The sequence below is a fragment of the Monoraphidium neglectum genome, assembly GCF_000611645.1.
Source record: "Monoraphidium neglectum strain SAG 48.87 unplaced genomic scaffold scaffold02301, whole genome shotgun sequence".
Taxonomy (NCBI): Eukaryota; Viridiplantae; Chlorophyta; class Chlorophyceae; order Sphaeropleales; family Selenastraceae; genus Monoraphidium; species Monoraphidium neglectum.
Genome location: NW_014011327.1, coordinates 1 through 9,716, shown reverse-complemented (window position 1 = coordinate 9,716; position 9,716 = coordinate 1). Strand labels below are relative to the sequence as shown.

General features: G+C 64.7%; 3 protein-coding genes across 3 annotated transcripts; 2 read left to right on the top strand and 1 right to left on the bottom strand.

Annotated features, from left to right (window-relative positions):
- Window positions 1–43: 43 nt before the first annotated feature.
- On the top strand, window positions 44–346 carry MNEG_10406 (hypothetical protein; the record flags this gene model as incomplete). The annotated part of the gene is made up of 1 exon (XM_014041124.1): window positions 44–346. One exon carries the CDS (start codon window positions 44–46, stop codon window positions 344–346), a length of 303 nt encoding a protein of 100 aa, XP_013896578.1.
- A 761-nt stretch (window positions 347–1,107) lies between these two features.
- On the top strand, window positions 1,108–2,818 carry MNEG_10405 (hypothetical protein; the record flags this gene model as incomplete). Its single annotated transcript, XM_014041123.1, has 2 exons — window positions 1,108–2,270; window positions 2,665–2,818. The coding sequence occupies 2 exons, from the start codon at window positions 1,108–1,110 to the stop codon at window positions 2,816–2,818; spliced, it is 1,317 nt and encodes a 438-aa protein (XP_013896577.1).
- Window positions 2,819–4,115: 1,297 nt separating this feature from the next.
- MNEG_10404 (Protein PRY1) lies at window positions 4,116–9,526 on the bottom strand (the record flags this gene model as incomplete). Its single annotated transcript, XM_014041122.1, has 9 exons — window positions 4,116–4,310; window positions 4,546–5,212; window positions 5,455–6,149; window positions 6,547–6,951; window positions 7,151–7,330; window positions 7,794–7,955; window positions 8,164–8,580; window positions 8,783–9,069; window positions 9,313–9,526. The coding sequence occupies 9 exons, from the start codon at window positions 9,524–9,526 to the stop codon at window positions 4,116–4,118; spliced, it is 3,222 nt and encodes a 1,073-aa protein (XP_013896576.1).
- Between the last annotated feature and the right edge of the window lie 190 nt (window positions 9,527–9,716).

Sequence of the window (9,716 nt, the reverse complement as noted above, 5' to 3'; positions counted from 1 at the left end):
GGCGGTCCACCGCTTCGAGGTGGGGCTGCACCTGAACCTCAGCATGCTCATCGCTGACCCGGCTTCGCAGCACCCAGACGCCCTCACCGTCGAATCCGGCGGCGCCGGCAGCGCCGCGCGCGGGCTGCTGCTGATTGGGGACCTCGGGCTGGGGCCCGGCGGCGACAGCGAGGGCGGCGGTTCCGGCGGTTTCGGCGGCGACGAAGGGGACGACGGGATGCTGCGGCCGCCGTCGCTGGGGTTTCAGGTGCTGCCGCTGGCCCGCACGCGGCCACAGAGGATTACAGGCGGCGTTAACGCCAGCGGCGGCACCGGGGCAGGCCGTGGTGGAGGCACTGTTGCTTGAGCTGCGGCAAGGTGTGCCGTGTGGAGATGAGGGTGTATGCAGGTGTGGATGAGCATATACGTGTGTGGGGGGCGTGGCCTCGTGGCCTGCTGATGGCTGTCTTGTTGTGTGTGGCGGATTCGTAGAGGTCTTCGTGAATGTTCGCATTGATTTGTTGTTGATCTGCCTGGTTCCTGTGGGGCCACCCCAGGCAAAAGAGCCGCGCGCTGCCCATAGCTGCGCAGCAGCGCCGGACCTCCACCTGCCTCCTGGCAGGGGAGGCGAGCGTCACGGTGGTCTTCTCCTCGCCGCTGGGCAGGAGGAGCAGTATCCACTTTGCAGAGTTGCACCATATGCTGTCAAGTTGTAAAATCTCATCATTCATCGCTCCCCTTGCTGTGGCATGATGCTTTGGGGTCATCAGCACTGTGGTGAAGGGCCGTCTGCGTCATGCAGTCGCAGCGCACTTGAATGCTTATGCATCACTTGAAAGGAGACACATTTATACACATATGCAAGCTTCTGAGCGACTCAGTGCTATATTTATCACACAGCAGCCTTGAGGATGGACGCAAGGTCAGGTTGAAGCCGAGGCGGTGGCAAAACCCGACGGCACGCATGTCATGCTCTCTGCAGCTCCAGCACGACCTGCTACCGCTGGGAGCCGCAAAACCAGGCGGGTCATGAGCCAAACAGGGACAGCTGAATTGACTCTCCTTCAACCTACTCAGATACGATTATCACAACAGCGATCTTCGCGCGCGGCGGTCTGCAGGATCAAAATGGCTGACGTCCAGCCTACCAAAAAACGGCGCCTTCTTGATATCACCAGCAAAGTCGATTTCCAAGGTCCCGGACAGCAGGGAGCAGCTGCAGCTGTAGCAGCACCAGCGGGCACACTCACGGCGGCGTCGATCGTCGTGCCGCCCATTACACCACCCCGGCCCGAACTCGACGCGGGGGCCTGTGACAATGATGGCGAACTTGACGTACCGAGCGACGTCGAGGCGGCGGTGATGCTACTGAAGGCTGAACTCTACGGCGCGGTCGCAGCTGCAGCGTGTGCCAAACAACGTCGCCCTCCCGCAGCCCAACAGCAGCAGCAGCAGCAGCAGCAGCAGCAGTCAGCGGCCTGGGGTGCGGGCGGGCTCCCTCCATTCGTCCTCAAAGCCCACATTTACACGGTGGTCTCAGATCGCACGGCGGCAGATCGCGATCTAGACGACTTGCTGGCGCGCGGCCGCGCGCGCGCATTCCGCCTGGCGACGGGTGCAGACGAACATGTCGTGCTGCTAATGAGCGATTATTTGGCCCTGATATCATCAATCATTGCGCACAAGGATGATGAAGCGCGGCAGGGGCAGCTGCGGCAGCTGGAGGGACAGCGGGTCGAGGCAGCGGAACAGGCGGCGCCCGGCCCCGGCGCCCGCGCCGTCGTCACCGCGCCCGCGGCGGCCGCGGCGGCAGCGGCGGCGCTGCGGCGATTCAGGGACCGCGTTGCGCCACGCTGCCGGGACGCGAGCATCAGCGTGGAGCGGCTGCTGCAGCTGCTGGCAGGGCGCGATGACAGCAGCAGCGCTGGCGGTGGCGATGCCCCTGGCCGGCGGCTGTCCCAGCAGCAGCAACAGCAGCAGCAGCAGCAGCAGCCGCCGCAGCAGCAGCAAGGGCAGCGAGGGCAGCGGCATCACCATCAACAGCAGCCGGACGGAGCCAGGCGGACAGCAGCTCTCCCGCACGCCGGCAAACACGCCGGCCCCGCCGCCGCGGCCGCCGCCACCGCCCGGTCGGGCGATGCAGATGTCTCCCACCTGTTGGCGGCCGAGCTGCTGAGCCGCGACTCCCTGGTGCCGGGGCGGCTCACGTTCACGGTGCCCGGGGCGGGGCGGATCGTGCGGTGGCTCGTGGACGGGCGGCAGGAGCTGACGCAGGCGCTCTCGAAGAAAAGGTGGGGTGTGCACTTGCGCACACACTTTCACAGCAACACACGTGTACCCGCGTGCGCACGCGTGCACACACACACACACACACACACACACACACACACAAGCGCGCGCGAGCAAACGCGAATGCTCTCACGATTTGCCCGTACAATCTTACATGTGCACTGCTTTTGGTATAAGCGGTCCAAACAGCTGTGCCCCAGCGTCGCTGGCACCTGTGTAGCGCTCGGCGCGCCCCACCAGATTCGCTCGAGTGTCCCCGCCACAGCAATCTGGAGCACGGCCAGGAGCTGCACCATCATTTAAAGCATAAATTTCAGTCAAGTCAATGGACCCCCCAAAGCGGCCCCAGTAATCAGCTGCCATCACCCCACCCTCTTCTCAACCCCTCTCGCCAAGGTTTGGGGAGGCGCTTGAGAAGGAGCTGCTGAAGCTGAAGCTGCGCCGCAGCACACTGGGAGTGAGGTTCCACCTGCGGGACCTGATAGGGCGCGGCACCGCGGCGCGGGGCGACAGCCCTGCGGGCCCCGTCATCCGGCTCGCGCGGCCGTGATGCGTCGCCGAGGTTGTCGGCGCGCAGCAGCTCGGGCCCCGTCGGCGCGCCGAGCCGGCCGCTCGACCAACGTATGCATGCTCTGTTTTATGCTGCTCTTTAGAAGCCCACCTGTGGTGCGTGCGCTATGCAGCCGCAACGGCTGTTGCAGGATGCGACTTGAGGAGCGCAAGGCGCCCATTGTCAGCGCGGAAGCTCACCCCTTGAGCTGTCTGCACCACAGCTGCCGCGCAGTTTTGAATCTGAACACACCGCAAGCTCACTGTTTTGAAGACCGCCGGTCCAGAAAGTGTGATGGGAGGCACCGCCTCCTGTGACGTGGGTTTGACAGTCCATGCTGCACGTGATGCTTGACGCTGCCAGCTGCCCGCAGCACAACCTTTCTTGCGCGCTGATAAGCATTGATTTGCGCTTTTTGTTTGCTTATGCCCTCGCCTGCGCGTGTTCATTTGCGGCAGGCTTGTCGGCGGCAAAGGTGAGTAACCCCTCTGTCAGGGTTCTGGCCGAATGCCCTTCATCAGACCATCTCACCCCTGAACATGCGCTATCATTCTCAAAACTTCATGTAAAGGAGAGAGTCGGTTACACAAAGAACCTGGCAAAATGCAATGTTGAGCCTGGCAAAATGTAATGTCCTCCCTGCGGAACTGAGTTGGGGCAGTCGGCTGTCGCCGGAGGGCGTGGTGCGACACTTAGAGGCTGGCCATGAGGGCTGGGGCAGGCGTGCTTCACAACACCTATCATTCAACCAGCCAACTAGTGACCCGTGCATATTCAGCCTCCCCCTGCCTGCAAAACCCTGCATGATATGCCCGAGGGGTTAGGGCTGAATTGATAGACGAACCAGTGGTTTGAGGCCAAAGTATGATAGTTCAAAACCCTGGTGGGTGGTTCCATCCTGCAGGAAGCGTTCTAGCGAAATCCAAAAATGCGCCCTGGCGCGTGCAGTGCAATTGATCTTCTCACTGGGGTGGCACCCCACCGATTGGGGCCGCAGCGCGTGCCGGCTGCGGCTTGGGTCAATTAATTATGAAATGGTCTGTCAACCCTGGGTTGATGCGTGAAGGAGAGGCCGCAGCGCAACAGCGACGAGGCGGCCCAGACAGCAGTCCGGCTGCTGGCATCCTCATGAGCGATAAATTGAATGAGAAACCGTCTCGGAGCGGTAGCCACATGGTGCCAACCTCGCTACATGCTTGTCCTCAGTTGCTCGTGCGCGAATATAAACTCTTATTGGTCCTGGCGCATCCACATACTACCAGCCCTTGCTGTGCAGCAGCCGGCCTGCCGGGCCGCGTCACGTGGGGCGCCCCACGTTGTCCGCAAACTCCCCCATCACGTTGCCGGGGGGCGTGTACTGGCAGACGTACGTCTTCATGCCGCAGGACGGGTTGGACCCGCAGCCGAGCTTGGTGGTGCCTTTCCAGACCACCTGGGTGAAGTGGCCGGTCGCGCCGCTGAAGGTGGCGGCGTTGTAGTCGTAAGAGCTCACCTGGTGGTGGTTAGCAAACAGGGGGATTGTGAGGTTGTACTTTCCAAGGGGGAAAGGCAGGTGGAGACGAGCAGGCCCCTTCTCTGCTGAATCTCGCCTTGCTCATTTGGGGAGCCTCATCGTCCCCTTTGTCAGGGTATTGTGCAGGCTAGCCCGCCCGAACCACAGGCAGGTCCCTGATCAGCCCCCCTCAGCTGCTGGCTGCCCGCCAACTCACAGCGCCCAGCCGACCCACCTCATTGTACCAGGCGTTGACAGCCTCCTCAAATGATGAGTAACCCCACGCAAGGTTCTCGCCGACACCGCTCATGCCCGAGTGCCCGTTGGGGCAGCCGTCTGCGTAGCCCTGGGCCTGCGCCGCCAGCGGCGCGTCCCAAGACAGCGGCGCCGCGCCGTGGCGGGCGCGCAGCTCGTTGTGGCGCTGCAGGACGGCCGCCAGGTCAGCGCTCAGCCCTGCGGGCGCGCCGGAGCTGCCGCCGCTGCCGCCGCTGCCGGCGCCGCTCGAGTCCACAACATTTCCGTCTCCGCTGCCGCCCCCGGCCGTGCTCGGCGGCGACGACGGCGGCGAGGGCGGGGCGCTGCCGCCCGTGGCGGCGCCGCCTCCGCCAGCCGCGCCACCCGCGCCTGCGCCTGCGCTGCCGGCGCCGCCTGCCCTGTAGCCGCCGACGGGGAAGACGTGCTGGGTCCAGTCCTGCCCAAGTATGTTGCCGGCAGGGGCGTACTGGCAGATGTAGGTCGGCTGCGGGCACTGCGCGTTGAGCGCGCAGCCGACGGCCGTGGTGTCGCGCCAGACGAGCTGCGTGAAGTGGCCAGTGGACTCGCGCCAGCCGAGGTTTGACCAGTCAACGTACTGCACCTCGTCGTACCACGCCTGGATCGCCGCGCGCCAGTCGGGGTTGCCCCTGCGCGACGGCCGAGGTTGGCGGGGAGGAGCAAATTGCCTGGCTTGAGTTCGAGTTGCGGTACAGACCGAGCAACATGTGGGCAAAATCGTCATGCAGCTTGGTGTTTGGAGGTGCGCTCCCAGGAAATGTCCATCATCAACTAAATGGCAGAAGGTGGTCCGAAGTATTATGAACTGAGGACTTTCCACCCTGACGACCTTATCCCAGTCAGGAACGGGGGCGGACAGGCTGTGACTCACCATGCAATGTTCTCGCCAATCCCTCGGGTCCCCGAGTGCCCCAGCGGGCACCCCGCCGCAAACGCCGCCGCCGAGGCCGCCAGCCCGGCGTCCCACTTCAGGTTCTCCACTCCGTGCCTGGCCCTGTAGCCGTTCTGCTGGTCGAGCAGCTGCCGTGCAGTCGCCGCGTCGACGCCGCCGCCGGCGCCGGAAGCCAGAGGGTCGGGTGTCGGGTCGTCTTCCTCGTGGTTGCTGCCATTGTCGGGACCCAGGATGGGAATCTGGCTGTTGCCGCCACCGCCGGGTATCGGCGTGACTTGGGGCGGTGCAGCGGGGCCGGGGGTGCTTGAGGGAGGGGCGGCCGGGCCGCTGGGGGTGCTGGTCCCGCCGCCGCTGTTGCCGCCCGAGCCAGCGCCGTTGGGGGGCACTTCGGGGCTCAGGGGCGGGCTGACAGGCGGGTTGCGTGCGCCGCCACCGCCGCCGCCGCCGCTGCTGTCGGCAGGTGTTCCCAGGGGGAAGACCTCGTGCGCCCACAGCTGGGGCAGGCCGGCGCCTTTCTTTATGTTGCCCTGCGGCTGGTACTGACAGATGTACGTCTTGATCTTGCAGTTGGTCGTGACGGCACAGCCGACGCGCTGGGTGTCGTGCCACAGCAGCTGGGTGGCATGGGCAGCGCGGGCGCTGTATCCAGGGTGCTTGAAGTTGTAGCGCTTGATCTGCAGTGAGGGATCACAGAGGGTTTGAGGGTGCGGTGTGTTGTGAGGATATAATGAGGTCAGATGAAAAGGGTCAAAAAGGCCGTGGGCATGGCCTGCCAGCGCAAGCTAGATCTGCACCTGCAATGCGTCCTGAGAGTGGGAGGTGTTACAATACCTCACACATTGCTCCGCTCTGCATGCCAGCAGGGCTTCAAAAACGTTCCTCTTTTGACATGATTGTTATGCATCCTGCTAGCTGACATGACCGGCAGACGCAGCTGCCGCGCAAACGGCAGACCTGAACCGTATCACGCACCTCCCCCGCCAGCCAGCCCCCAGCTGCTCAGCACCCCACTCGGGCCCCGCCTGCCAGGCAGGGCCGCGCGCGTGCCTCCCCCCACCCGACCCCACGCACCTCAGAGTACCAGGCCTTGATGCCATCCTTGAACTCGGGGTAACCCCAGGCCATGTTTTCCCCGCGATCCTTCCACGCCTTGCTCTTAGTCATCGGGCAGCCAGCCAGCCACGACATCGCGTCATTCGCCAGCGACGCGTCCCACGCCAGCGCGGGCGCGCCGTGCGCGGCGCGCATCTCGTTCTGCAGGTCAAACGCCGCTTTGACCTCGGGGTCCATCAGGTTGACCACGACGGCGGCGGTGGGGGGCAGGGTCGTGCGCTTGCGCTTCCCTGCTGCGCCGGCAGGCGCAGGCGCCGGGACCAGGGCTGCGGCAGCCGCGGGGGCGGGCGACGTCGCGGCGGCGGGTTGCCACTCCTCGATGGCCGCGGAGGCGGCCGGCGTGGGGGCGACGGCCGGGAGAACCTGCCAGGGAAGAGGCAGAGGGATATGGTGCCTGAGTTGTGCACAGCTGGAGCCTAAGTAGTCGCGCCTGCGCCCGCACACATCACATTGCCGCCGCGCCGCGCCCCCGCACATTCCCAAGCAAGCACGCCGCCATCTGCAGTAGCGCCCTACCAGCTCCCGTCCCCGCGCGGCCGGCTTCGCCGCCGGCCCGCCGCACCTGCTGCGCCCAATCGGCGCCGATGACGTTGCCAGGCCTGATATACTGGCAGACGTACACCGGCCACGTGCACCGCAGGTTCACGGCGCACCCCATACGGGACGAGTCCTTCCACACCAGCTGCGTGAAGTGCCCGGCGTCTGCGTTCCAGCCGGGGTCTGAGAAGTCGTACTGGACCACCTGGTGTGTGTGTGTGTATGTGTGTGTGTTTGTGTGTGTGTGTGCGTGCGTGCGTGTGTGTGTGTGTGTGTGTGTGTGTGTGTGTGTGTGTGTGTGTGTGTGTGTGCGCGCGCACGCGTGCGTGCATGCGTGTGTGTATGTGTGTGTGCGTGTGTGCGTATGTGTGCGCTTGCGCATGCATGTGTGCGTGTGGGTGAGTGTGCGCGTGCGCACTCATGTGTGTGAGAGAAGTATGGCGCAGACACCGTGATATGCATTGTGCGTGAAAGGGTGCAAACACTACAGCGGTACAAGGGGGTGGCAAGCAGCAGGCGGATTATTACCCCGGATGCAGCACAGGTGGCCAATATCCAGCCCTCCCGCCCCCTTGGAGCCCGCCCTTGCGCCCAGCTGGTAGATTGTAGGGTGCTGATATTCATAAGGAACGAACAGTCCCAGGCAGTGCGAGCTGGCGGCCCCTCACCTCCGAGTACCACTTATCGACGGCGGCGCCAAAGTCGCTGAGGTCATAGCCTCTCGCCACGTTCTCGCCGTACGCCTTGGAGGAACCTGGGCTGCCGCCGCAGCCGTCCGCCACCGCGGCTGCGTTGGCCGCAAGATCATCGTCCCAAGTGACGGGCGCCACCTGCAAGCACGGTAGTTTTTGTCAGTTCAATGATGACATGCAGGAGGAGTGGGCTACCAAAAGTGGCGGGATTGCAGCACACAGGCAGCAGATGCGCCGCGCGCAGGCTTCCGGGCGTCGCAAGCAAGCTGCGATCATCGCGCGCCGCCTGCCAGTGCAGCTTCGCAACAGACACAGCGCGGCCGCCATGGACATCAACAGCCCGCACCTGATGCATAGTCCTGTAAACGTTGGTACGGTCCAAGGCGAGGCGCGCGGCAGCGGCCGCGTCGTCGCACCGGCGTGGCGCCACCGCTGGCACCGCGGCCACGACTGGGCCAGCCGCGGGCCTCTTGGAGCGGCCATTCAAGGTTATGTCGGCCACCGGCTCTGGTGGCGGCTGCGCGTCCTCACTCTGGGCACGGGCCGCAGCCGCAACCTCGGACTTTGTGAGCGGCCGAGGCACTTCGGTAGCCCAGTCGCCGCCGATGACGTTGCCCGGCGGCGAGTATCGGCAGACAAACGTCTTGGAGGGGCAGCCGGCGGCGACCGCGCAGCCGACGGTCGTGGTGTCGCGCCAGACGAGCTGCGTGAAGCGGCCGGCGGAGGCGCGCCAGCCCGGGCGGCTGAAGTCGTAGAGCTTCATCTGTGCAAGCGGCATGACAGGGAATGTGGATATCGCTCCGGTTGCGATTGCAAGGTGTGTGGCTAGGTGTCCACGCAACGACATCGCTCAAGAGTGAGTCAGTTGTTGGAGCTCGCACACTCGCGTGGGTACTCATATTGGACTCATCAAGAAATGACAAGCAGATCTCCACCTTGCAGCTGACGGCCTGCTGCGCGCTCACCTCATCATACCAGCCCTCGACCACAGCCGCAAAGCTGGCGTCGCCCCGCGCGATGCTCTCGCCGACGCCCTCCGCGCCTGACAGCCCGCCGCTGCATTCAGCGGCCCACGCGCCCGCCGACGCCGCGAGCCCGGCGTCCCAGCGCAGCGGGGCCGCGCCGTGTCTTGCGCGCAGGGCGTTATGGGCGTCGAGGGCGGATAGGGGCTCCCCGGTGGGCGGCTGCTCGGGCTTGGCGACGGCGGCGATGGCGGGGCGGACGTTGGCCGCCCAGGCCTGGGGGTTGGAGGCTGCCAAAGTGGCGGGGTGCAGGTGGGGGGTGAAGGGTTGGTCAAGGCGTACTTGAGCAGGGGTGCGGGATCTAGTGGGTCCCCCCGATCACAAAACAAGCTGTTGTATTTGATGGGCTTGCAGTTTGCAATAGCCAGTTGTGCGCAACACTTGGTTGCTTGTGAATGTTGATGTGCAACTTTGCAATCACATCTGCATCCCTGCCACAAAACAGCCGGTTGACACTTGGAAGAGCCGCTCACTCGCAGAGGGCAGGTAGATGCAGACGTAGAATGGCCTCGTGCAGCCGCGGTTGACGGCGCATCCAACGCCCGTCGTGGTGCGCCATACGATGTTGGCGAATAGTGCCGCCTTTGGTGCCGACGCCTGGGGCCCAGGATGGCTCAAGTCGTAGGAGGAGATCGTAGCGTACCACGCGTCAACTGCTGCCGTGAAGGTCGTAAAACCTCGGGCCATGTTCTCCGCAGAACGCGCTGGCCGTGAGTTGGTGGTGCTGCAGGTGGCGGCGGCGGCCACAGCAGCGCGACCCAGTGTGGCATCCCAGCGCAGTGGCGGGGAGCCGTGGCGCGCTCTGAGCTGGTTATGGTGCTGGAGGGCAGCGGCGGCCTCTGAGCTGGGTACTGTGCCAGCTGGCGATGCAGGGTCT